Source organism: Anastrepha ludens, chromosome 3 (assembly GCF_028408465.1).
Source record: "Anastrepha ludens isolate Willacy chromosome 3, idAnaLude1.1, whole genome shotgun sequence".
NCBI classification, from domain to species: Eukaryota; Metazoa; Arthropoda; class Insecta; order Diptera; family Tephritidae; genus Anastrepha; species Anastrepha ludens.
The window spans coordinates 129648279-129672876 of record NC_071499.1 but is presented as its reverse complement, the minus strand read 5'-3'; the positions used below and the strand labels follow the sequence as shown (position 1 = coordinate 129672876).

The 24598-nt window shown below is 35.6% G+C and overlaps 1 protein-coding gene across 8 annotated transcripts; it reads right to left on the bottom strand.

Annotated features, from left to right (window-relative positions):
• Positions 1–7546: 7546 nt before the first annotated feature.
• On the bottom strand, positions 7547–23004 carry LOC128859230 (E3 ubiquitin-protein ligase ariadne-1). 8 transcript variants are annotated; one of them, XM_054096053.1, is made up of 10 exons: positions 21655–21922; positions 21474–21544; positions 21268–21310; positions 20310–21188; positions 12307–12462; positions 10509–10622; positions 9771–10417; positions 9584–9707; positions 9288–9514; positions 7547–8681 (listed from the first exon to the last, which is right to left on the bottom strand). In XM_054096053.1, exons 4-10 carry the CDS (start codon positions 20526–20528, stop codon positions 8600–8602), a joined length of 1569 nt encoding a protein of 522 aa, XP_053952028.1. In that variant the 5' UTR covers positions 20529–21188; positions 21268–21310; positions 21474–21544; positions 21655–21922; the 3' UTR covers positions 7547–8599. The 8 variants fall into 8 exon arrangements, with proteins under 8 accessions (XP_053952028.1, XP_053952026.1, XP_053952023.1 ...); XM_054096051.1 differs by lacking the exons at positions 21474–21544; positions 21655–21922 and adding an exon at positions 22881–22974; XM_054096048.1 differs by having other exon boundaries at positions 20310–21310.
• Positions 23005–24598: the final 1594 nt, after the last annotated feature.

The following is a 24598-nucleotide window of genomic DNA, read 5'->3' as shown; positions in this document are numbered from 1 at the left end:
CGCAATTCCAATGCTTTTCTTTTCTATTAAAAATTTATTTATTTCTTCTTCTTCTTAATTGGCGCGATAACCGCTTACGCGATTTTGGCCGATTTTAACAAAGCGCGCCAGTCGTTTCTTTCTCGTCCTAACCGGCGCCAATTGGACACACCAAGTGAAGCCAAGTCCTTCTCCACCTGATATATCCAACGCAGAGGAGGCCTTCCTCTCCTCTGCTACCACCGGCTGGTGCAGGAGCTGTTGTATCCATTCGGACGACATGACCCAGCCAACGTAGCCGCTGGATCTTTATTCGCTGCGCTATGTCTATGTCGTCGTAAAGCTCATACAGCTTACGTTCCATCGCCTGCGATATTCGCCGTTGCCAACGTGCAAAGGTCCAAAAATTTACGCAGAATCTTTCTCTCAAACACTCCAAGCTTCGCTTCATCGGATGTTGTCATCGTCTAAGCTTTGCGCCATACGTGCGGACGGGCATGATGAGAGCCTTGTAGAGTCTTAGTTTTGTTCGTAGGGAGAGGACTTTACTACTCATTTGCCTACTTAGTCCAAAGTAGCACTTGTTGGCAAGAGCGATTCTACGTTGGATTTCAAGGCTGACATTGTTATCGGTGTTAATGCTGGTTCCTAAATAAACGAAGTCCTTTACAACCTCGAAATTATAACTGTCAACAGTGACTGACTGACTTGGGTGCCGATACGCGAGTGCACCGACTGTTTGTTTGAAGACAGGAGGTACTTCGTTTTGTCCTCATTCACCACCAGACCAAACTTGCATTGCTTGCTGAAAAATTATATGGCAACCCTGTTCAAAAAAATTAGTAATAGTTTTTCAAACACTTCTAATTGCTACCCATGTTTCGAAGTTTTTGTATTTAATTTTTGTCTTTTTTTTGTAATCAATAAAATGGAGCAATTGGTGAAAGTTTAAGCAAAGTTATTAAATAGCACAAGAGAATTTATATTGGAATTCATGTGAAGAGGACCTCACCGCTCACTTAAACAGAAAAACATTATTCGAGACCCCTACGAAAAAGTACAAAAACTAACGAGAATTGCAGAAATAATGAATTGTTCACGTAAAATGATGTGCAACGGCATCAAATGCACTTAAGTGAGAGAGATAACTGGCGCCTTTTGTTATGTTTAGTTAGCAGCATCTCTAACTATACTTGATCAGGCTGAAGTCAGGGGAAACCCTGTTGGAAGACCGAAACAGTTCTGACGTACAAATCGATTGTCAGAATTGAGCATAGGGGCGAAGGACCCATCGAAGAATCTAGTAGCTTGTTCCCTCCGAAGTTTCCTTCAGGCTATCAGGTGCACTTACAAATTATGTAAAATAATGTTATCTTTCCAAATAGGCAGGATTGGAAAATCTGCAAAGAAGCTTGCACCTCTGTCTTCACTGACGGTTCCCAGATGGAAACGGGAGTCGGAGCAGAGGTTTTCTCTAAATCAGCCATTTTATCTATCTCCTTTAATCTGCTGAACACTGCTAGTGTTTTTCAAGCAGAAGTCTTTGCGATCCTGCAGGCATGCAAAATGCTTAGGGAACGCTAGAGCGAGGGAGATATTAACATTTTCTCCGATAGTCAAGCCGTGATCAAGGCTCTGACGACGTCATGGTGCAGAACGAAATTAGTAAGCTCCTGTAAGGAGAAAATGAAATATCTTGGGTGTGCAAGTAACATTTCTCTGATATGGGCTCCAGGACATAGGAACATAGATGGAAATGAAATTGCTGATGAGCTTGCCAGGAAGGGGACTAAATTGGCCTCAGAGGCCTCTTACCCGGTCATCGGCATCCCCTGACAGTTGTTAAGGGGGAACTGCATAAATTATTTCTCAGGGAAGCGCAGAAAAGATGAAGCTCCATTTCTTCATGTGGTATTTCGAAAACCCTTTGGCTCCAGTACAATATACGAAGGACTCAGAAAGTCCTTTGGCTTCCTCGCCATACAATTTCCTAACTCGTCGCTGTATTTACCGGTCACGGGATGATCGGCACACACGCGGAAAAGCTAGGGTTACCATTTAAGCCCCATTGCAGAAGCTGTGGGAACCTTTCAGAGAAGGAGACTGTTGAGCATTTTCTCGGTAAATGTCCGGGATTGGCAGCTAGACGACTCACTGGGTGCTCCTTTCTTCGACAGCCTGGGGCAGTGCGCCAACCTAAATCCAAATAATCTTCTCCATTATATCAACCGCTCTGGTTGGCTGTAGATATCTGCCTGTTGGATGTCTCATAAATGTATCAAAACGGCGCTTCAGTACTACTTGGGGAGTGCCAGACTGGTACTTCAACCATTTCACCTACCTACCTACCTAATCTTATCTAGTAAAGCGAATGAATAAAGGCTTTAGGGTCAAAACGATTTTCACCTTTTCTCTAACTTTAAATGGGAAAGAGCCTCACCTTTCTTGATATGAAGATTGATCTTATGATATAATGTGCTCAGTGGGCAACTTTTGGTAAGCAGAATTGGCGCTGTGGGATGAACCAAACATAAAATGTTACGGTGCTAAATTACCAACTCATGCAGATACCAGTAGCATCTATGTTTGGTATTCGTTTGAGTAGAGAAAGTCGAGTGATTTTACTTTCCCACCACTACAACGCCTCAATAGTTTTGGTCGCAAAATTAATGGAAATAGGGTTCCCACTAATTTCACATCCCCCAGACTTGACTCCCTCGGACTACTATTTGTCTCCCAATTTTAAGAAATGGCTGCCGGAAACTTTTTTATTCAAACGAGGAGGTGATTTCAAAAACGAATGGATATTTTTCAGACTTGGATTAATCCCATTATTCGGCAGGGATCAGCAAACTAGAACAGCATTGGACGAAGTGTATAAGCTTAAAAGGACACTATGTCGAAGAATAAAAAGGGTTTACACCAAATAATTAAGTAGTTTTTATTTTTACACGGATTTTTCAAACGACCCTCGAACTGAAAAAAATATGCTTAAAAGAAAGAGAGTGCGAAGTCATCTGCGCGAAAGACTACAACAGCAGGACAAGGAAATCATTAACCCTTCTGGCAAAAATTCGCCGTATACAATACCGTTGTAATCCATAAAAACCGTGAGCATGGCGTTCTTTCTTAACTGACGACTTGGTCTTAGTTCATTCGGAGCTTTCCACTCACTCGCCTGATATCTGGTTTGCGTGTCGTACTCAAAACCGTACGTCTCGTCTCCAGTAATGATGCGTTTGATGAATGTTGGTTCGGATTCAGCCTTGGAAATCATGCCTTTGGTGATATCAACATGGTCCCTTTTTTGCATGAAATTCTGGCCATTTGGGATCAACTTTGCAGCTACACGGCGCAAACACAAATCATTACCTATAATGGCCTGAATGGATTCATACGCAATGTTCAAGTCCTCTGCCTTTCCAGATCTTTGATGGCTAATTTGCGGTTATTTATCGACTTTTCTTTCCCTTTATTGGTGTTTCCATCGGTTTTCAATGTCGACGGCGATGGCCTGTCACTACATTCGTCGTCCTCGATGGACCCACGATCTCTTCTGAAGCGTTCATGCCACTCGTAAACGGCTATCGGCTGTTTTCCTTAGAGTATCATTACCGCAACAGTTTCCCAATATTTCTAAGGTTTTCGCACCATTCAGTCCATTTTTGACACAATATTTAAGGGGTTATATACAGTTAGAAGGCCGAAATAAAGCGAATTTTCCAGAAAACTTTTAAATTTATTGATCCAAAAATTTTTACACATATTATGTTTACTTTTAACTGTATTTTAAGACCTAGTATTAGTAAAAATATTTATTTGGAAAGGATCTACAGCTGATCTCCGTGAGCTCCTCTAAAAAAAGACACTATATCTCTGAACTGGGAAATTAAAAAACCAGATTTCGTTAAAGTTTAAAAAATCGATTTTTTACCAAAATTTCGGCTTTAAATTGTTTATAACAAAAAAACAATATTTATCGGTGAGATTAATTACTAAAAAATATAATTAAGAAGCTCGTGTTAAAATTTGAGACTATTGGTTCAGCCGTTTTCGAGTAATGCTAGTCACCGACTTTGAAAACACCATTTTGAGAAAAACGCGTTTAAAGTTTGCCTTGTACTTCGAAGCACTCTGAAACGCCTTTTCGAATTTGCGTATAACTTCGAAAATATTCACCGGAACGATATTAAATTTTCTGTGTGTATTCTTAAATGTATGCATGTACATTAAGAAAAAAGATTTAAAAACAAATCAATTTTTGAAAATTTTAACTGTATATAACCCCTTAATACAAACTCGTTATTACAAATCCATTTTTAAAACTAAAATATTGAAAACACGAGCAGAAGTAGATTTACTCAGGACAGCATAACTTTTGCAAATGTCAAGCGATGACGATAAAATGTGACAACATAAGCAAAGGAGCGCCACCGGGAGCGTTTCCACGGCAGTCGATTCTACGTTACCGAAACGACCCGGATTTAACCCGCCAAGGACTGTCACTCCAGCAACGGGGAATGTCTATGTTGCTAGAGCAACAACAACAACAGCGCCACCTGGCGCTTGTTCCGCGAACTTTTTGATCAGGGTGGTATGTAGTTATGAGGAAGTGCGCTACTTGTCCCTCCATTAGTTTTCCATAGAAAATACTTCTCCCTTTTTACCCTTCCCTACCACAATTCTAGCAAACAACAAACACAGGGGATATATTATTTTTTACATTTTATTATTTTTTTTTGCAATTTTTATTTCTCTGTTCATTTGTTCGACTTTACTCGCTTTGATGTTTTTGCTGCTTTAATCAATAATTTTTAATAACTATTTACATAATGTTTAAAGCATCGAAGACCATTATTATTTAATTTTTTTTTTTTCAAAAATTTCAAATTTAAACGTTTATATTATTTTTTATGTTACTTATAATAAAATTTGCGATTTTTTGTTGTTATGATACTTGTTATGCAATACAGTGAAAATAATGGGTAATTTGTGGGTAATTTTTGCAGGGCCGTGTATGAGGAAGAGGCAATGGACAATGCCTTGTAGACACAACTGGATGGGCTGTGATTCTATAAACATAGTTTTTTATATATTATATAATATTAGAAACAATATTTTCACTAATTTTATGTCTTTCAAAGCGCCAAGCAGCAGCGCTGATTCCTAGCGTTGGAGATGAGTTTATGAAAGCAAGCAAGCAGTCAGCTAACACACACTACAAATACATACAAGGAGAACTGAACTTATTTTACAATAAAAATTTGGAAATTGAAAGCGATAACTTTTGTGTGGCTAATTTAGTTGTTGTTTTTAATGAAAAGAAACGAAAAGTGGTTTAGTTTTAAAAGCAAACAAACTCGGTAATTTTTCCAATTGAATTTTTTTCTGTGACGTATTAGGTTTTTCATAAAGAAATCCAAAGCATCTAACGCGAGGAAAACGAAATTTTATATATGTAAATATGTCCATTAATGATTATCTTAGTTTTGTTAGCAAATAAATAAAAAAATAAAAAATATAAACTACGTTAAAAAAATGTTCTTCGCAAAAGCAAATAAGCAAAAATATAACTTTAAAACTAATTTTTACAACGTTTTTATACTTTTCTTTCATTTTCAAATCCTTCTTAATATTTTATATCACAAAATTTTCGAGACTTGCATATTTTAAATTAAATTGTTTCGTATGCCGATTCGGTTAGAAGGCGAAAATATAAAGTTACTCCTGCTGTTTATATTGATTTTTTATTACAATTTTGAGTAAGATCAAATCGAGTTTTTTCAGTTCAGAGACTCCAAGGCAAGAGTATTGTTTTGTATAAGAATAACGAAAATGGAAAACATATTTGATTACGTGCCGTCACGCAATCTTTCTCGGGTTTATTAGGTGCTCCAAATTTCTATGTAGTATATTTTTCGTTTAAACAATATTTTTCATTTGAACAAAATTAAAAAGCATTTTGCAACAGCCAAAACTCTAAGGATTATTAGTTGCCATAAATTCGCGAACATTTGTAGTTACTATTTCAAAATTAAAAGGTAATGAACTGACTTTTTTCATTAAAAATTTCCAATTTCAGTGAAATTAAAAAATTAAAAGGGTTTTTGCTTCGAAAATTTTACTGATTTTTTTTTCATTGAAAATTTGCATAAATTGCCAATTACAGTGAAATGAAAAGCTTGAGAGTTTTTTTTTCGAAAATTCTACAGATTTTTTTTATTATAAATTAATACATTTTCGCTCTCTTTCTGGCAACTAATATGCACAATCAAGATAAATTATGAAAAATTTTTATACTTTTGTATTTATAATATGCTTCGTGTTAAAAATTTGCATAAATTTAAAATTTCAGTGAAATTAAAAATCTAAGTTTTTTTCTTCGAAAATTCTACTGATTTTTCTCATTAAAAATTTGCATAAACTGCCAATTTCAGCGAAATGAAAAATTTCAGTTTTTTCTTCGCAAATTCTACTTATATTTTTTATTGTATTATACATTGTTTTAGTCAAACCAAAATATGTAAATTATCTTCACTCTCTTTCTGGCAACTAATTTGCACAGTTAATTTAAAATATGAAATGTTTTAATGAGTTTGCATTTTTAAATTTTTTGCTTTTAATTTTATTTATTTTTTATAATTTAGCGCTTGTTGTTTTAAGTTGTTGGTGTTGTTGTTGATAGCTTTTTTTCTATTTTATTTACTTTTTGTTTGTGTTGGTGTTAGCTGTTTATATATATGCATGTGTGTATGTGTGTATGCCTTTATATTTTATAGTTTGTTTCGCTGTTTTTTTAAACTATTTACTTTTTAATTTTAATATTTTTTTTGCTTGCTAAAATATTTTTATCATCTTAAATTTGTTATACATAGTATTGTGTTTTTATTCTTTTATAATTTAAACAAATTTTTATAGCTGCTAATTTTACTTTCTAATTGTGGACTCTACTCTGTTTTACTTGTTTTTTTTTAAATTTATTTTTATAATAATTGCATTTAATTCAATTTCTCCTGCCTGTGTGCCAATTTTGCACAATTTTACACAGCTAATATTTAGTTACATGCAAATTTTCTATAGAAGATTCCAAATATGTTTCGAATCTTTTTTTGTGTTTGTTTTTGTATTCCTTCTGGCTCAATCAGCGCCTAAAATTTGCGTAGTAAATTTGTTTAATTTTTTTATGATACTGATGTTGTCGCTGTTATTGTGTTCGTTTTCCAGAGAGTTAGCGATTTTGGGCTCGGTTGCAATTTTATACACTACGAAAAAAAATCAACGTAAAAATAATGACAATTATGAAAAAACTTAACATTTGTTTGCGTTAATTTTCATTGAAAAAACACAAACCTATTAAAAATTTATTTGCTTCCATTTTCTAAACACTTTATATAACATAAATCTTCTATTCAATGCAACGAACGCAATGCGACCGAGTGATACGTAATACGAAACCTTTGCGGGAGCAAATTCAAGTCTTTTGCATGAAATTCGCATGTCTCGCGCATTAAATATCTTCTGCGTTGATACGCTACCTACTCGCTCAAATTAATGCATGCCCTATGCATTGAGTTTCTGTCGCTTTTTATTTATTTCTCTTTTTGTTTTGCTTTGCTTTACATAACTACATAAGTGTTGTTTCATTTAAAACGCCACTCTAACGCTAATTTGCTTAATAAAAACTAATCAAGTAGAGATACGATGAAAACAGCAAGCAATGACGAATTAATTGGCAATCAAAAATGCTTGGAAATACCAAAGAAACCAAACCAAGGGCGGGCGCGCGCCTATGTATGTGTGTGTGTGTCATTCGGCCAAGTAGATTAGGGCGAAGTGGAACAGAGCGGAGTAGAACAGAGTAGAGTTCAAGCATGTTCCCGCAAACGTGTAAGTATGTGTTTGGGTGTAAGCGCTGGAGACTGGTGTAACTCGGCACAACCACTTATTGGCTGCGCAGGCATTTCAAAGGATTGCTAAAGTTGATAAAGCTTTGCTGCACATACTATAAAAAGGCCTAAACTGCCAGAAAAGGCAACGCGCTCTCTGACGCATTTGTGTCCAGCTGAATGTAGACTCATTTAAGTGGGTTTCAAACCTTTGGCCAACGAATCGCCCCTTGCGCTGCAGCTGCATGTTTGTAATTCACATATGCATATTTATATATATTATATCTACATATATATAGTATATGCCATTGCTTTTGTGTGTCCTTGAAATGTTGGTATTTCTTGTATTTTGTTTATTTTCTCTTCTTTATTTGAGGAAATTTTATAATAAATTTGCAACTTAGTCTTCGTTGCTTGCCCCACTTCTTTCTCTGACTGGTGTTTGCCACGCCTCGATACCTTTCGCCCTCTGCGCTTCATCTCCACTTCTCCTCCCCGTTTAGTTCCACATCTGACCTTACTCTGCTTAATTTGATTGCGCTTTTTTTACATATTTTTGGTTCGTTTGTTATTGTTGATTTTGCTTGTATTTTTATTTGACAAACACAGACTGATTTCTTAACTGATCGTTTTCCGCTTGCTGCTTTCTCTCCTTCCCTGCTCTGTTTTCTGTTGCTTATTTAATGAAAATAATTTGTTGTTGGTGCTGTTTAATCATCCATCCAGGATTCGCGTCATTCTGTATACTCCCACCAGTCCTTCTCGTAGCCTTCATGTACATGATCCAAAAGCACCTTCCGACGCTTCTCGCAATACCTATGAGATAAAGAGTGAAAAATGGATATAATCAAGAAGTATACAAAAAATCGTATATACGACGATTTAATAGAAAATGAAAATTTGATAAATTTTTAATATAAATATTACATCGGTTTACAATTTTGAAACATAATTTGTGGAAGCAAAATATCATTTATTCAAACTTTTCTGTCCCGGAGAAGGCATAAACACAGGGAAAGCATAAAATTCTTGAAATAAATAAATAATTTTTTTTTATTGAAAATAAGTTGAGAACAAAACCTTCTCGTGATCGAAAAAATCTTTCAAATAAGTTCTGACTTCGCTATTATCAAAAATTTAATGATAATAATTCCACTTTAAATTGCTTAATTTTCTCTTTGAAATTTCTTAAAATTCCAATTGATCACAAGCGCCCTGTGCCCTTTTTTAGAGAAAACGAAAAGCTCCGAGAAAATGCACCGAGCGTGCAGTTGCGTATACGCAATGTAGTCCGAAAAGGCCAGATAGACGTAGAAAACTTGAAGTTTTGTTTTGACGTTTTTTTACTTTTCAACTATGGTTTTAAGTTCAAATGTACGGATTTAAGGTACCTTAAACATTGGCTTGTTGCTCTCCACTCACCTATACTTATCCTGTACTTTTTGTTTAATATCAGCCAAATTCTCTGACGTTATATCACGTTCCAAGTACTCAGATAGTTTCTCTGTTGCTGATTCCAAATCCTTTTGATTATCCTCAAAGATCATTGACTGATTATTCTTCTTCAGATAGTAGGCAAACACGTATGTGTACATGAGTGTTTGGCGGCACTGACAGAGTATATCTACAGCCTTTTTCAAGAATTGCACCTAGCAAACGAATCCAAAGAAAATTTAAATTTAGCAACCAAAGTTTTTTTGGAATATTTTCCCGCTCACTTCGATCCAAGACATGTTGTGTTGTTGCATCTCCTCCATTTTATGCTTGACTGCCGCATATAGTTTATTTTCAAATTTCAACGATTGCATGTGATTCATATAACGATTGTAGTAATGCAAGTACCTGGAAAAATAAAAACATTTACAAATTTCTTTAAAACTTCCTATTTTAAATCTCTCCACTTACCTTGCCAAGGAGGAGCGCAGCTTCTCCTGTGCATCACGCGCCGCCTTTGCTTCGTCCTCATCGTAGCGATTGCAATTGTACCACGACGAACCGTGTGGCTCCCATGACCCCAAGCATACCCAACAGAAATCGTGTTTGCAGTTTTGATTCTTGCACACCATGTGATTGCAGCCGCCATCCTTTTCGATCGTCACATTGCACTTGGGACATTCTTTGGTATTAGCCGCGATCCAATTAGATGTCTCCGAGTCATCGTCGCATTTCTTAATCCACTTTTTCAGCCAACAACACTTGACTGGATCGTGCCAATTCTCGCCGCATGCAAAACAAAAGACATGCCCACATTTGCAACCTACCGGACGCGAATCGCCATACGACACTTTGATTGCGTACGTACAGTCAACGGACGGACACCAGCGCAATAGTTGATTGCATTCGACAAAACTGTTTGTGATCAATTGTTGGTATTTCACTTTGACACGCGGATCTACTAGTTTAGTGACAGTAACGTCGTCAACTAAAATATCACAGCCATGCGCGGCACACGAGATGGATTGACCGAGACCTTCGGTGACGATCTTTGTGGTTAAATACTCACGCCAACAGGCCAAACAAAAGCGATGGCCACACTCCAGACCGGTCATACTCTATAACGTACATAGGAGAGGTGATTAATGAATTAAGCAAAAAGTGACGAACTGAAAAGGAGTGAGAAAAAAAATTCTCTCTTTTACTTACATCTGGTGACAGCAATGAGAAGCAAATTTCACATTCCTCTACAGGATTTTTGATCATCTGAAGAAAAAGCTTTTTGTTATTTCTCTGCTTACACACATAAACTGTGCGTTCACCCTACAAATTTTTATAGGTTAAATAAAAACATAACATAAATAAATAATTCAATCCATTTTTTTCTTTTGTAATTTATTTCTTTTCTACATTTTTAGGTTCAAAAAGCAAAAACGAATAAACTAGATTCCTGATTCAATTTTTGAGATAACGGAATGTACTATATACAAGTTACACAACACGTAAATAGAGCAACCCAAAGTCTGCGTTCAGTTTTAAAACGAATTAAAAATTAAGCAGATGACATTGATTTTTTTTCATTTATCTGAAGCTGTCTTTGAATGTTGTACAAGAGCCTAAGTCTAACGATATCTGCCATGTGCTTCAGAACTTTATTTTGTTGGAACCAAAAGGTGCTTCATAAGTCAAGACTTACTGCACTCAGTTTATATTTTTCTTTAAATATTCAAATATCCCAATTTATCTATTCTCGATTCAATAAATTCCAACTGGCCCACACCACTTGTCACCATGCACCCACACACCGAAATTCCACTACCTCCATATTTGGCTGTACCACCAAGAGTAACTCCTGATTTGCGCATCATTCCAAAAATACAAGATTTACTCTATTTTGGAAAAATTATTTACACATATAGGGTGTTTTTTCTTTTGGCCGCATGAGAACAATCGATAACATCGATAACTATGGTTTGGTAGCTGAGAATAGCAAACTGTGTTGCCATTTCTGTTAAATAAGTTTTGGCAAGCAAGTGGAAATTCACTTTGAAAAACTAAATCTGTTTGCGCAGGTCATAGAGTACTTCGTCAATTTCATGTGCGTTTCACACGCTGGCAGCGTTATTTGTTATTATTTCTTTCGAAATGAGAAAGGAGCTGTGTTGCAGTAATGGCGAGCGCTATCGAACCATGCTGATTGAATTTTTGTTTCCAAAAATTAATGAGCTAAACATCGACGACAGTTGGTTCCAACAAGACGGCGCAACTTGCCACACAGCATGCTTAACTATCGATCTATTAGAATGGTCGATTGGACCATGTAACTCGTAGCCGCCGCGACAATACATATGCCCGATATTATTTTCAAAAAATAAATGCTTTGATATTGTTATTATTTGTAGGGGATATAATCGTATACAATACCACCCTAACTTAATTAGCACACTGGGTACTAAGGTCTACGGTGCCATGCAATTATCTACCATATTTAAATAAAAAAAATCATTCCAGCAATATTTCTGTTTTCTGTTATCATTTTAAGTTCTCAAGCTCTTAAAAAACACCCGAATAAAAAAAAAACAAAAATGATTACTTCTTTCAACTAAGTTGTGCCACTGAGCTCGTTAAAAATCTAAATCAAACTAAAGAAAAATAATGAAAACTGAGGAAAAATAGAAAAACTGCTTAAAAAGTTGATAAAGATGTTAATAAGAAGAAAATAAGAAAAATTTGCGGCACTTACATACATCTCGTTATCTCAAAAATGAAGACAGGAATCTGTATAATTTTTTTTCATTTTGATTTGTAAACTTAAAAATATAAAGGAGAAATGCATGCAAGTAAATTGATTTGAATTATATATTTATGTTTGGTTTTTATGTGAACGCAGACTTTATGGGGTGTGTGTATGTATGTCAATATATAATTGGTGCGGATAAAGCAATTTTGGACTGCAGTAAGTGGAATGGTGATGGGTGAATTGTGATGGATGCTAGTAAAAGTTTACCTTGAGTCGACTTGGATTGGTGGATTTGTTGAATGGATTGATGACATGTGCGCCCTTGAAAAACTCCTCCGTATTACCATCAAAGTATTTCTCTAGCAACTTTTCCTTGTCCCATTTGTAATGATTCAGCAGTATGCGGATTATTGTGGGCGGTAGCTGCAGGGAGAGAAATAAGAACATTTTAAATAGACTTGTATTTAAAACAGATATTTAAAATTTAATGGAAATAAAAAAATGGTTGAAATTAACGCATATCATCATGTCAGAATATCAATCTTCGGTCTGCAACAATTTTTTATGCTGCACCAATTAAGAATGGTATAGAAAACTCTATTAGGAACCTACATACATACATATGTGTAAGTCAACTAAAACTTTTAGCCTCCACTGACACCCTCCGAGATAGAGAGACTGCTCGTCTCCAATTACCGTTAAGAGACACGCACCACATATCTTAATGGACAATGGAACTAGGTTAGGTTAGGTTATGGTGGTAGTCTTACGGTAAGGCCACGACCTTTGAGATATCTTCACTTGAAAGGCTAAGCAATTCCTTTGTCTTTCTCTTATTTATTTGTGGTCATAGTAACCCAGCTGTTACGCCTGTGTCTTCATCTCTCCACGCCCTATTGGCCTCTTAGCGAATGTTATTCTTATTTATTAATTTGCTCGTGGCCATAGGTATCCCAATGATACTGCTATCACTGTGCAGTTGAAGAGTAGTACCTTTCCTGGCTAGCTCATCGAATTTCCAATTTGCCTCAATATCTCTGTGCATTGGAACCCAAATAAGGCTGACCTTGAAAATTACACTAATATCTTTTAGGGCTGCCCGTCATTCCTGTGCAACCTCTGATCTTAGTGTAACCGCATTCATTGATTTAACGGCCGCCTGGCTATACGAGAATATATTTATAGCAGTTTTTGTTACGGTATGTGTATTTATATACGCATCCACTTCTTTTATAGCTAGAGCTTCTGTTTGATAGACGCTGCAGTAGTCTGGTAGTCGAACGGATAGTTCAAGTCTTAATTTCTTCGAAAATACTAAATAGCCAACATAATTGTCTAGCTTGGAACCATCTGTATAGAAATTTAATTCCCCGCTTCTGTTGTTGTTGTTGTAGCAGTATCTTCGCCCTGTCAGTGTAGTGTAAATTACCGGTCGTCTTCGTCTAGCTCATCTAACGGTAGGCCCAGGAAACTGGCAGTTTCGACGGGTTGGGTCCAGAGGGAGAGAGGTGTTAGATGAGTGGGTTTGATGGGGCATGTGAAGAGGTGGTTAGTGTCGTGCGGGGTACCTTCACATGCAGGACATATGTTTAGTATGTCGGGGTCGATTCTGGATAGGTAGGAGTTTAACCTGCTACAGTAGTGATGGGCAAACTCAGCACATTTGCACTGTGCGGCAGCGTGTGCTTCTGCGTGCTTAAAAGTGCTAGGTGAAGGGGGATAACAAAGCACAGGGAAGAAACGGAAAAATTGAGCGAGTTGTGTCTGTATTTGTATCCTGAATGAGAGAGCAATTATTCATGAATTCTTACCAGGGATGCCAACTTTTAACTTCATATCAACAAATTTCTAAAACAATAGGTTTTTTTGGTAGATTTTTCTTCAATAACTAAATTTAATACATATTAAACTTTCTATTATAATAATGGATTAAAATAATGAAGAACAATAAACAAGCAATTAAACATTTCAAAAGTTCGCGTAATACTGTTTTTTAATTGCTAGATGTGAAGAAGATTAAGACCTCTGAAAATATTCAATTTGAGATTAAATTAAAATCTTACATATTGGAAAGCAATGACAGTTAAATCTTCAATAATATTGATCACTGCATATACTGACGAATCTGTATATCATTCACACTTATCTTATGATTACTTAAATGTTTTTTGAGATCTGATATAATTTTTTAAATTGATGTTTTTTAAATTGAGCTAAGAAATCCAGAAAATCAAATTTTTTAGCAAATTACTTTATAAAATTGCTAACTCTCTTCAGCTATCGAAGTTTGTCAATGTTTCAGAATTTCTAGCTACTATATGATACCATTTTTTCTTTTATTTTTCATAAAAAGAGGAGGTGATTGAAAACTAATTTCGCCCATCTAAATCCAATACACTCTGAAATGCACAACTGCAAATAAAAATAAACAACCAATAGTATATACTTACATATGTATATAAATCATGAATAATAAAATCAACAATTTCCAAAATTGATTCCCACATTTAACAACTGCGGCAACTCTTACTCATAAGTTTTGACATTTCATAAATAAAATCAGTTTTTTCGTGATTTCTTCATTTTTCGACGCTATTTTTTGAGACCGTAAGTTACATACTATTGTCGCATAAAAAACCACTAATATTAAGTGTATTTGTATGGTGTGGATGCAGTGAAAGTGCTGAAAATTCTATTTAAAAATTTGAAACGGCGAACGTCAAAACAAAGTGCACAGTGTTCAACTGCCGACAAAAACATAAATTTATTTCTAATGTGTAATATATTATTCTGTTTTAACTTTTAATTTAGATAAGCAAATATAAATAAAATATTAAATATAAAACATTTGGTTCAGCATGACCTCAAATAAAAGAACATTGTTTAATTTGAATCCGAAGTGGAGTGTAACTTTTTTATGCAAATATGTAGACGGAGAATTACAATGCCTTGTATGTGAAAAACGTGTGGTGTGTAAGGTTTTTAACATAAAGAGACATTAAGGGGGAAGTCTACTGTGACAAGGGAAAAAACAGGCTTATTTTCCGGATTTTATTTCTAACAAAATATTGCTCGTACATAAAATCTATTTAAACTCTTATCTTTATTATATATTTAAGTTTTTGAAAAAAAAATTTTAAGTCAAAATATTCAAAATGGCCGCTGTGGCACTTCTGCAAGCGCAGGTCCGCTTTTCTTAGGTGCCTAAACGGTGTACATGAAATCTTACGTTTCGGTGATCTAAAACAAAAAAACAAAATATTGTTATCATATACATAGTATTGACTCTCGTCTGACGTAGGATTATGTCGATAAAAAATTTTGGCGTTGAAAAAAAAATTCTTGAAATTTTTTTCTTTTTTTTTGCCTAAAATTGATGTTACTATTGTTTATAACAATTTAACAAATAACGATATCAAAAAAATCCTATGTCAGACGAGAGACACTATTACAGAGAATATATAATTAAATTTTTAAGCTGATTCATTTATCAGAACTCGAGATATCGTGTACACCGTATACAAAAACTTAGTTTCGAGAAAAATGCGTTTAAAGTTTCAGTATAGCAGGTACGCGCTTTGGAGCGCTTCGGGAAAAGGTCGAAATTTCAACGAAGAAAAATTTAGCCAGCTGTAACACATATTGTACCTTATTTAAGAGGGTTCAAAGTATTTTTTAAGCTAATAAAAAAAAAATCGATTTTTTGAAAAATTCACAGTAGACTTCCCCCTTAAGAGCTGCACAGGAGTGATTATGATGAATATGTAGGAGAAGAAAGGAAAAGTATATACAAATCCTTAAGTCTAAACGAAGAGCCCGATTCGATGTGCCAAATTACAGAAGGTCAGAAAAATTCAAATTATTAAAATTTTTTTTTAATTTCTTAGGAAAGCGAAGATTACGTTGTAGATGTAAAGCGTGCAACTTATGAAATCGCGTTAAACCTTTCTTTTGAGAATCGTGCATTTTCGGATGGCGAACTGGTGAAGTCTTGTATATTAAGTATTTGACAAAAGTACAGATGTATCCGACATAGACCAATTAGCAATTTTTATCCGAGGAGTTGATGCCCACCTAAATATATGTGAAGAACCTTTGGGCATTATTCCAATGAAAGGGACGACTAAAGGTGAAGATTTATTTCAATGTGTTAATGAATGTACTGAACGCATCGGTGTATCATGGCGAAAAGTGGTTTGCGTTGCCACCGATGGTGCGAAATCCATGAGCGGATGCAAACAAATTTCTCTAATCATTTTTGTGTATTTTGTCATACTGTGCGCATTGCCATATGCGTGTGATTTGAATTTGAGAGCAACTAAGTACTCACCAAGAATACCCACTCTGCTATGATAATTTCCTCAATGTTTTTTTGAAAAAATCCTCTATTTTTTTAATGGAAACATGTATGAATTGTCCTTTTTAACAAAATAAAATGTATAACATGCATTGTTTAAATAAAACATGGCTGGTTGAGATTACTGTTCGCTGTTGTGACCAGCATTCCTTAAAAAAATGCACTAACTACTTATATGTAAACGAAGACAATTTTTTCATTCAGAAAAATATACACCGATTGTCAGTACAAATATTTCTCCACATAGTTTAGCAACTATGAAACTTTGACATGCGAATGTTCAAACTTCTTGATTATAAAATCGCCTATGCTTCTTGATTACAAAAATTATAAAAGTAAATAAAATAGAAATTTGCAAAGATGATGTTAATATTCAAAGAAGCGTTTCCAATAAAAAAAAAACCAAAAGCATTTTATTATTTCATATGAACGATCAACACTTCGAAATCCCCTAACATGGAATGAAGTACCCTTATCTGGTAACTTTGCTATTGGCAAAGCTTCACTCTCTTTTTTACAAACACATATGCGTTGCTCAGAAGTGATTAATATACGTACACGCCTATTGCTTACCCTTCTGATGTAAGTTTGTCGCCCCCCCATCTAGCACTTTGCTAGCACGCTCTTCTGCGAGCGTGCCACTCTGCTGCCCGTCCCTATGCTACAGTATCCAGAACGTAGTTGTGCCAAGATTACGCGGGACTCTCGAGGAAGCTGGAGCTCTTCGTCTGCGATGGGTGGTGGTTGGACTCCGATAACGGCATTCGGGGGTCGGGAGCTTAGGAAGGTGGTAAGTGTCTCCCGATGAATGTCGTTCATAGCCTGTCTGTATACTGTCCGATCCTGGAGAGGTCTGTCCGTTTTATCCTGGATCTCGTCCACGTAGTTGAGGAAGTGTCTCCTGATGTGTCTGGGAGGTGGCTCAGGCTCAAGCAGGTGTCTGCATGGGTGAGGCCTACGGTGACACCCAAGCAGAAACTGCTTGCCGAGCATTTTGTTATGCTCCTTAACCGGGAGCATGTGCGCCTCGTCATGTAAATGATAGATAGGGGACATCAGGAGACATCCTGTCGCGGTCCTGATGGCAGTATTCTGGCAGGTCTGGAGCTTCGTCCACTGCGTATCACTGGTTCCAGCGACCAGACAGGCGCGGCATAGTTCAGAACCGGTCGGCCTATTGCTTTGAAAGTCGACAGCAACATTTCTTTGTCTTTGCCCCAAGTGCTGCCGGCAAGCAACTTGAGGACCTTGTTGCGATTCTGTACTCTCGTTGCAATAGCGGTTGTGTGCGCCGAAAAGGAGAGCAAGCTGTCAAAGGTGACTCCCAAAATTTTGGGGTTGTTTATCGTCGGAATTGGGGTATCGTCGACGTGTACCTGAAGTGGCAGCTTGACCTCCTTTGTCCAGGTGGTAAATAGGGTCGCCGTGGATTTAGTGGGAGAAAGTTTTAAGTTTCTCGCAGTGAAGAAGGCCGCTTCTCAATGGCCTTGGTGTCTGACACTCTCTTCTTGACGGTATGCTCGTCTTGAAGAGTCTGTCGAAGGTGAGTCTAGGAATAGAATAGTATATTTCTCGCTAGTGGTTATTGTGAATACTGGAATCACTTGGATATATTTATTTAAAAGGATTACAGGTATTTAAAAAATTGTAAAAAATCACAATTATTTTTGAGAATTTTTTTCGGTCGCGGGCTTGCGTATTTTCACCCAACACCGTCAGCAGAAAAAATTGCACTTTCTCATACCAAAATTCAATGATCTATAAAACTGCATACCCGAAAATTTTCTAAAAATTCTAAGTTGAAAGTTTGAAATAATGATGAAAATTTGCCGAGTTCTTACAAATTTTATACAAAATTGAAACTTTGCTTTGCAGGATTCTTTATTTTTATAAAAAAATAATTGAAATTACAAAATAAATAATAGTCAAAACTTATCAATATAAACTTGATTATATTTACATATAATTTCAACGTAATGAGTTTCTAAACTTTATTTAGCTAGGGAATACATTTATATTACTGTGTATATCCGCAGTTAAGTTATATTTGAAATAAGAGCCCTTGCCCCAATCGATTTTTATAACTGCTAATATTCAATGTCATGTTATGTAAACGAAAAGGCATTCATATTCGAAAATCGCATGAACAGCAATAAAATTGGCAGCCACAAAAGCAGCACAAAGGGATAAACTAACGTCAAAGCTTCTATTTATAGCCTAGAAAAGTACAAACAGCTGCGCCTTATTGTAAGTGAACAAATGAAAAAAGATGTGAATCATTGCAAGATCTCTGCCACAACATGCTTTTTTGTTGTGTATGCATACATGCATACATGTGAAAATGCCACCAAATTACAACAAAATGTTATTGTTTGCAAACAAACTATTTTGCCATTGCAAGGCAAAAATGCCGAAAATACTAAAAAACTGCTGGAAAAATTGTAAGTTACCAATCAAATAATTATTGCATTGCAAAGCATATGAAATGCAGTGGAAACTTTAGACGTGGCGTGTGTAAAAAGCGAAAGATTAGGTATTTATCTGTATATGTATATGCATTTCTTTTTGTATACCACTAACAAAGTGCATATGCGAGTATATACAAAATTTTTTTAAATAGGTCAACAGAGCGCCTGTATGTGACTGTTACATATTTCGTAACTGCTCTTTACTGACACAATTGCAAATCTCGGTTTGATTTTTTCGTTGTACCACATTTCTCATGCTGTCTCCAAGACCACTCGTGTGGGAGGATATGTAGCAAAAACAATGAAAGTAACTAAGCATGCATATGTACGTTAAAGGTATCTAGTTTTTAGGAAAGCGAATACAGGCAAGGGTGCAAGCTGCTGCAATAGCAAAAACATCCGTTATATCATTCCACTATAGTATAGTAAAGTGTAATTGGCAACCTTCAACGTGAAGGTCGCGATTTGCAAAATGTTGAAAGTTTTTTGTCTTTTAGAGGCCCGCGACAGGCAGCACTCAGCAACAGGAAGTCATTAAGAACGACAATATCAGCACGCTGAGGTGGTATGAATGCCAGTGAACTGCCTAAAAGCGAGAATTCTGCACTGCGGAAAAATGCTGCTAATTAAATTTTGTTTCTTAAAAACTCAAATATTTTAGAAGTCTTTGAATCTGAGATTTAACTAGAATCAGGCATGTATATATGTGCATACATACATAGTATATGTGCAAGTATATATTTCTAATAGGCCCATATATCCGTTTTTGGGTGTTTGGCTGAGCTTCTCCTCTAATTTGTGGTGAGGATCTTGATAGATCCCTATAAATGGAGACCTACAATGTCATATCGCCTCCGAAGTGCAGTTTGTTTTTATTGCAAGCCGTGTCATGGAAAAATAAGCAACAAATATGTCTATCAGTTAATGCTTATTTCATTTGCCACCGTCGCCGACAGCTTTTTTAAGTGTTATGACGCGTTAGTCGACCGAAATAATTATATAAACAACAAAATACAAATAAATCGCTATATTTCATTTTTTTATAACGCTACTGTACCGACTAAAATTGCAGCATTGGTATAATTTTAGAAGCAAACATTAAATATGAAAACTAATTTAGCCCGCGTATACATTGAATTCCGGCAAGAAAAGCGCATGTCTCATTCAAGCATGTTTTCATACATAAAAACCAAACAGTCTGTCACAGAACAATAGAAAACGTCAAGATGACTTAAGTGATAAGGCAAGTAAACAGAACTTGGCATGCAGATAAACAATTTGCATACATGCGTACGAACGTACATCAATTTATTTTATCTTTTTAGTAAAGATATTTTTACGTTCAAATAGTTTATGACACCCTAAATTTTTACGTTATTTGCTGTCAAGATTTTACCATCTACTACAATTCTATAACTAATTTGTAGTGTCGTATTTTAAATTACCTTGAGTACATTGTTAACCTCGTCGATTATTTCGCGCTGATGCAGTACTATTTCATCTGTGGTGAGCACTTCGTACTGATATTCCTCTGTTTCCATTTGACGATCATGTGAAGAGGGTATATCGACTTCCATACCGAAATCTTCATCGCCCTCGTCGCCGGACGATACATTTCCAGAATCGACATTCTCCATCTCGTACGAATCCTCATCTGACTCCATATTGATATATTAACAATATTGCAAGTGTCTCGTTGCGCTCTTTTCAGTTCCTGCCCACAAAAGATGCTTCCTCAGTTGCAATTAGATACAGCCGTTTTGGTTGTCGGGTATATCAGTGGAAATATTGAGATGTTCGTGAATGGCGAAAAATCTTTGTTTGATTAGCAGCAAATACCCAGAGCTTTGTACACTGTATGTTTGCGTATATCCCCAACGACTTGCTTGGTGACTAATACAATTTCGCTCCTACCACCACTTTTGCTTTGCCCTTCACACGTTTGCAGCAGCCAATATATGTATTAATTTCACTACGACACTTTTAGCACCTTTTCCAGCTATGCGCAACTTGAAACTCCGATTAACGTCTCCTCAGCGCTTTACCTACCTCCGCATTAACCCACTCAATAGTTTCGTTTGGCGTCTTTAATTTTATTGCTTTCAATGACACACACTTCACGGCGACTATGCTAATAGCAGCAGCAGGGACGTCGTTGATATCAAATCGACTTCGTCTTCCTTTTTTTTTGGCTGCCACAATGGCCGCGAACAACCGACCAGCCTCCAAGTTTCAGCAAGGAGTCGCTGCCACAGCAATTTCTTTTTTACTTTTTTTTGGAGTTGTGCAGCCGACTTTTCCAACTTTCGCACTTTGCTTTGTTGCTGGCGCACCAAAATTAAAAATTGGTATTTCTTTGTAGCTTTTATTAAAAATATTTGGTGCAGCTTCAAATACACTCACTTTCTTGGTACTCCCCTCCTCTTTAAAAGCAAATATTTCAATTCTAGTTAAGGGAAAAATGAGAAAAAATCGGAATTAAAACGAGTTGAAAATTTTATGCACACAAAAATTTTTTCTCAATTCGTTGAGATAATCAAAAAATCAGAAAAAGAAGCAGAGCGAAAGCAAGACAAAAATTAATGTGAAGGGAAAAAGTTCAAGGCTACCTTGTGTTGTTGTTACTCAGTTCGTTTTTTTAACCGTATGTTCAATTTGATAGAAAATTCATACTGTTTTCCTGGAAAATCACCAATACGAAATTCGTTTTGGAAACTTTGCTTTATTTAAACACGTTTTTTATGCATTGTGGAAATATATTGTTTTTGTACAAACTTTATATGCACTTACGCTGCTTCCAAAACCAAGCACTGATTTTCCCATCGATACTTTGATTAGATTCAGAACCAAAGAAACAAAAACAAATTTTGCCCGCAGATTTATTTGTTTGCGTTGTTAGCGAATCGAAAATTTTGTAACCAGCAGAATGGCAATCAGCGAAAATATTATTAAAAAGGATATGAAGGCAAAAAATAAACAGAGATAACAGCAAACAAGTAAACACAAAGCCGCGCTTGTTGTTTCTCTTCTACAACGAAAACAAACTGCTTTTTACATATAGATTAGACCAGACCAGCTATAGAGAGATGTAAATTTAATGTCAAACTGCAACATTGTGACAATACAGCGTTGCCATATTCCCACCAGTAGCATAATTGGATATGTTGATTATTGAAAATGTGGCAAGTCAGCACGTTCAATTGCTTAAATTTAATTGGGCACACTTTTTGCTATATTTATTTTATTTGAGTAGATTGCTGTCGACACTATTTTGGTGTCATTAAACTTTTTGACCGCATTTGTTTAGTTTCTTTATAGCTTTAATTTATCATATGAATGAATGAATTAGGCAACTTTGTTTTACGCACTACAGACGTCCATTGAGAGGAGCGATTAAATATTTTTTACATATTCAGGGTACACACACCCAAATACTGATTACAAAAACTTAATTACGATTTTTTCCAATTTGCAACCGAACGAACGACAGAACTGTGCAGCACTGCACTCGCTTTAAGCTTCGTATGATTTCTTTGTCCACTGTCTGCGGGTTTGCTGCCTTTGCACTGCTTTTGTTTTCTTATTTTCCTGCTGTTAGTCAGCTTCCAATGCACTAAAATCTTTAATATGAATTTTTTTTTCTCTATTTTCAATTTCTTTAAAATAAGACCACACCAATGCGACGTCAGCGCGACGACATCACCTTGCACAAAAAAATATATATATTGTATTAGCGATAATAGCCAAGTGGGAGAACTATATTCGACTTATGTATGTGCGCAACAAAAAGGTTATCCATGTCATTTCCCAATATGCATGAAGATTATTGCACAAAAACCGTTCAACAGTAGAACACGCAACGATTTTCAAGAGGTAAAACTATTTTATTTTCGTATTACGCGTTGAGCATCCAATATGCGCGACACGGAAAAGTTTTCATGAAACTTAACGACACCGAACATCAAGCAACGAACACATATAAATTTAAAAAGAAATGGGGACGTTTCTCTTATTACCATTTAATTAAATAAGTTTTTCTCACAGCAAATTTTCTGCGACAGGTTTACCAAAACCTAAACATTCACACTATTCTTTGTGCCTTAATTTAATACACACCAAGGTAATGAAATGACAGTCAAATACACACATGCACACTTAATGGCAAGTTGGGCAACGGTTTGTCTTTTCTAATTCAACTACTAATCGAAATTTCAAAGTGTAAAAGGGAGACACAAGTGCAACGCGAAGAGTTGCCAATGCTATTCATTAAAAGAGCGAATGTAATAATATCATTTCATACATTATATAGTTCAGGGCTGAGTTGATGTGTGAAAAAGAGATGAAATGAGATATTTATGTGCAGAGTCGCATGTTTCACGGAGGGTATGTTCAAGCAATGGTGAATTACTTGAGTAAAGAAGAGATTATTTCAAATGGATTCGGAATGAAAGTTTTATTTATGAGAGCAAAACAAATAAGTAAGAAGTTCATGCCGGTTTCACTAATCAATTTTAAATTTATCAGACTTTTAAATAGTTAAATAATAATTTACATTAAATTTTAAACAGTTAAATTTCAAATTTAACACCTTGCTAAATTTTAAAATTAATTTTTGAAACTGGGCATTGGACTAATAACCCAATATCAAATTCTCATAAATAGTTCAATAACAAAATTTTGATAATTAGAAACAAATTATAATCGTTGTAAACAGCCATATTTTATTGTATAAATGGCTTTCCAGTTGAACTAAGTTTAAACGTTCAATTTTGCGGTATTAAATAAAGTTTCTAAATTCACCATAGTTAAACCAACGAAAAACGAACTCTTATTGTCTAACGCGGATCTTATTTCTTCTCGCATGATTTTCCGTAGATCAGATATGAAAGAAAATTTGTAATAAAATTTAAAGCTCCATTTGTTTAGTGTTAGGGCTAATGAAATTTTACGAACAAATTTAGTTTTGAAGCCGCGTATTACCAGTTTGTTTGCTTATAACATGGAAAGCCTGGAGTTTTGTACCGTGATAGAACGACATTCTATCAGATTTTTGAAAAGAGGGTTCATGGATTTCGAGTTATGAATTAATCAAATTTTACAATCTTTACTCTTCCAAATTACTTCGTTTCCCTCAAAGCTGGAGTTTTTCATATCCCTTGAGCTTAACTTATTGAAAATAATATAAAATAAGAATTAAGTGTTTAAAGGTGGTACTGGTAGAAAAAGTAGGGGTGCGTCCTATGTCCTATTTCGGAAGAAAATTGTAATATAAACCTTCAATATTTTAATTGATATAAATTTTGATTGAATATTCTCGCTTAATATTTGATAAGTCATCTTATTTTATAGTTATATATTATTTATGAAATATAAAGTGAATTTTCCTTAGCAAATTGATTTAAGATTTCCATATTACAAAAACCACAGTATGGCTGCGGGGACCCTGTTTTTTTTTCATTTATCAAAGCACAGTAACAGCGCCAACCATAATAAAAGCAACAACTACATATAATACATGCAATGACAACAACAACCGCGGCTTGTTGTAAAAGCACTCGAAATGGACAAGGTCGACAATTATATAACCTTAATTGATTCAAAGTATTTACATACACTCGCACATAAGAGAATAGCAAAGGCACATATCAACATATGTACATATACATATACACATAAGAGGGGTGCCCCGGGCAATGTGCAGGGACGATAAGATTAATTACAGGTGAATATATGT

What these genes read in the sequence shown, in the direction of transcription:
- LOC128859230 (XM_054096050.1), bottom strand. Translation starts at nt 20,528, where the DNA reads ATGGAGTCAGATGAGGATTCGTACGAGATGGAGAATGTCGATTCTGGA. An exon ending in CTGCGCTCCTCCTTGGCAAG is followed by an intron (nt 9,708 to 9,770) that starts GTAAGTGGAGAG and finishes TTATTTTTCCAG; the next exon opens with GTACTTGCATTACTACAATC. An exon ending in AAAGTACAGGATAAGTATAG is followed by an intron (nt 8,682 to 9,287) that starts GTGAGTGGAGAG and finishes TTTATCTCATAG; the next exon opens with GTATTGCGAGAAGCGTCGGA.